The 3,946-nt window shown below is 34.4% G+C and overlaps 1 protein-coding gene across 1 annotated transcript in view; it reads right to left on the reverse strand.

Moving 5' to 3' along the window:
• LOC106470663 (Down syndrome cell adhesion molecule-like protein Dscam2) overlaps positions 1–3,946 on the reverse strand; it is a 56,417-nt gene that overhangs the window by 20,517 nt on the left and 31,954 nt on the right. The window contains exon 17 of the mRNA XM_022399304.1: positions 3,133–3,373. Coding sequence (XP_022255012.1) covers positions 3,133–3,373 — 241 coding nt within the window. The remainder of the gene's footprint in view (positions 1–3,132; positions 3,374–3,946) is intronic.

Here is a 3,946-nt window from a genome sequence, read left to right on the forward strand (position 1 = left end):
TAGTTTATAAACGTGACATTCATGAAACTCTCTAGGGACAATAACTGAGCCGTTTAGAAACGTTCATAAACTATATCGAGACATTCATGAAACTCTGTAGGGACAATAATTGAACCTTTTAGTAACGTTTATAAACTATATAGAAACATTCATGAAACTCTGTAGGGACAATAATTGAGCCGTTTAGAAACGTTCATAAATTATATAGAGACATTCATGAAACTCTGTAGGGACAATAATTGAACCTTTTAGTAAGTTTCTTGAATGTCTCTGTATAGTTTTATAATATCAGCAAGGGAGGGAGCTAACAATAGTTTTTAGTACAATACCAGCAGAAGTTCAGTGCGTAGGTGACAACAGCATCAGTTTAAAGGGCAGGTAACAATAGTTTTTGTATAACATAAGTTTATAGAGGAAGGAAACAAGGATTACTAGTATAACACCAGTATACGTTGAATGTGTTTTTACAAAGATTGTTAGTGAGATTCAGAGGGAAGGTAACGATACGTTGAATTATAAGTGGAAGCTATGTTTTAAATACCTTCCACGTGACTTCCACCAGATGTGATCCTAAAGCTTCCGCTCCCACCTCTTGAGGAGGACCACCAGGTACTGTAACGACAACAATAACATACAAAATTTTGATTTGAAAAATGTGTTTGGAATGGTTTATGATAAATAAAAGTAGATGGTAATGATTGGTTTGTTTCGTTAAGTTCTCGCAAAGTTACAAAACAATTTTATCTGTTAGCTGTCCCTAATTTGTAGCTAATAGACTAGAAGGGAAAACAACTAGTCAAAAGCACCCTCCGCCTATTCTTTGGCTACTCTAAGGTGGTGATTTCAAAAGAATCACAAGTTTGAGGATGAATCATATGATAAGGCAGTGCATGGAAAGTTCGGTTACAAAACATTAACTAATGAAGAAGACATTACTGAAATGAAAGTCGTACAATAAAACAGCAATGGGGCAGCTTGGAAAACACCATATGAAAAGAAGAGACATTTTAAAACGATCACAAAGTAATAAACAATTAGCCAATGACGACTGGAAACATAGTAATGGTGAGTGTACAGTCAACATTACTTTAAAAGTTATAGAATGCACTAGAAGGACCTCAGTATCATTAATCACGAACAATTTGAAAAACAACCTTTAAACTCTGTAGGGGCGTTCATTAAATGATTCAAAGATATTCATTAAATAATGTAGGGGCAATAACTGAACTTTTTAGGAAAGGCCATTAACCCATTGATTCGCCGTATAGGGTACAGTCCGCCTAGGGCAGTTGAATGCGAGTATGTTGTATACAGTGTACGGTTCGTAAAAGTTCCGCGCGCGTTTATAGCAGCCGCAATCAAAGGATTAAACTATGTAAGGACATTCATGAAGTTATGTAGGGACAGTAATGGAACATTTTAAGAAAGTTCATTAAGCGGTGTAGAGACATTCAAGAAACTCTGTAGGGACAATAATTGAACCGTTTAGAAACGTTCATAAACTATATCGAGACATTCATGAAACTCTGTAGGGACAATAATTGAACCGTTTAGAAACGTTTATAAACTATATCGAGACATTCAAGAAACTGTAGGGACAATAATTGAACCGTTTACCCTGAACTATTACCTCCTGAACTTATGCTGGTATTGTACTAATAACTATTGTTAGCTCCCTCCCTTGCTAATATTATACCCTGAACTATTACCTCCTGAACTTATGCTGGTAAACTGTAATCGGACATCAGTGTATAGTAACTCAACATAACCCAACTGTAACCGGACATCAGTGTACGATAACTCAACATAACCCAACTGTAACCGGACATCAGTGTACGATAACTCAACATAACCCAACTGTAACCGGACATCAGTGTACGATAACTCAACATAACCCAACTGTAACCGGACATCAGTGTACGATAACTCAACATAATGTAAATATAACCGGAAAATAGTGTACAATAACCAAATTTAACTGTATCCGAATAGCACTGTACGATAAATGGATTGTATTTTACTGTAACTGAAGATCATTATATGATAAATCAGCAAAACTTAACTGTAACCAAAAATCTTTGGACAACAACAAAAGCAACAAAGATCAGCGCGAAGGAAAGAAAACAAACCTTATCGAAACCACAGATTAGGGAAAATACTTTATATAATCAATGATCAATGTGAGCTAATTCAACATGATCTTAATTATATTGATCGATGTGACCTAATTCAACATAACCTTAATTATATTGTCCATATGACGAAGGTGTGATAAGTTAACCTTAGATCAATGTGAGCTAATTCAACATAATCTTAATTATATTGTTCAATGTGAGCTAATTCAACATAACCTTAATTATATTGTTCAATGTGACCTAATTCAACATATCCTTAATTATATTGTTCAATGTGAGCTAATTCAACATAACCTTAATTATATTGTTCAATGTGAGCTAATTCAACATAACCTTAATTATATTGATCAATGTGAGCTAATTCAACATAACCTTAATTATATTGTTCAATGTGAGCTAATTCAACATAACCTTAATTATATTGATCAATGTGAGCTAATTCAACATAACCTTAATTATATTGATCAATGTGAGCTAATTCAACATAACCTTAATTATATTGTTCAATGTGAGCTAATTCAACATAACCTTGACTATATTGTCCATATGACGAAGGTGTGATAAGTTAACCTCAAATAATGTTGTTGTTTTTTGTGTGATTAATATAAAGAGATTATTTTTGTTTTTTAACACAAACTAAACAATGGGCTATTTACGATGGACACCAAATTTTAGCGTTATAAACCCTCAAGCTTATCGCTGAGACAAGAGATGACGGATCCTAGTGAAATGGACAGAATCTGATTACAGTGCTTGAAATAAAAATTGTATTTGATTAAAGTGGAAATAGCACAAAACAGGTAATCAAAAATTAGAATCAACGTTTCGCCACTGTTGACCTGACGCCATTACTACTGACATACCAGATCAACGTGGTAGGAATCGCGCGAGTATTAGTACAACGAAGCATACAACAACTGTGTTGAAAGATTGGTAGGATATATAATCGCTAAGAAATTCTGATCTGTCGGGTTCGAACGATGGTCAGACTACTTACCATTGTCTAAGGTGAGCACAATAACCTCGTCCGATGGAGGGCCTGCCCCCTTGCTGTTGAAAGCCTGGACAACAATGCTGTAACGAGTAAGTCTTCGGAGGTTTGTCAAAACGCACGTTAGTTGTTGGTTTAGTTCGTCAGAGTTTAAAGTTTTGTAAGTGTAAGAGTCGATTGTTCCTTGCACCTTGTAACCCACGTAATATCCTTTTATTGGCCCGTAAGTCACGTGGGGCTCGAGAGGCTGGCAGGAAGAGAAAAATTACTACAATTAAATATGATTTACTAACCCGAAAGGGTTATTATAGCTAAACAAATCTGTACAAAGTTAAAGACGAATAAAATATATTGTTTTAGTACTTTAACATAAAAGTATAAGGGTTTTGTTGAGTTTTCACACACTGATGTCCGGTTACAGTTGAGTTATGTTGAGTTACTATACACTGATGTCCGATTACACTGTAACCGGACATCAGTGTGTGAAAACTCAACATAACCCAACTCAGTGTATAGTAACTCAACAAAACCCATGTTATATCAGCTAACGTATTTAAACAGTAAACTTTGTGAGATCAGTCATGAACCTTCTAATATTTTTAAAATGTTTAAGTTATATCAGCTAACGTATTTAAACAGTAAACTTTGTGAGATCAGTCATGAACCTTCTAATATTTTTAAAATGTTTAAGTTATATCAGCTAACGTATTTAAGCAGTAAACTTTGTGAGATCAGTCATGAACCTTCTAATATTTTTAAAATGTTTAAGTTATATCAGCTAACGTATTTAAGCAGTAAACTTTGTGAGATCAGTCATGAA

The sequence above is a fragment of the Limulus polyphemus genome, unplaced genomic scaffold (assembly GCF_000517525.1).
Source record: "Limulus polyphemus unplaced genomic scaffold, Limulus_polyphemus-2.1.2 Scaffold4150, whole genome shotgun sequence".
NCBI lineage: Eukaryota > Metazoa > Arthropoda > Merostomata > Xiphosura > Limulidae > Limulus > Limulus polyphemus.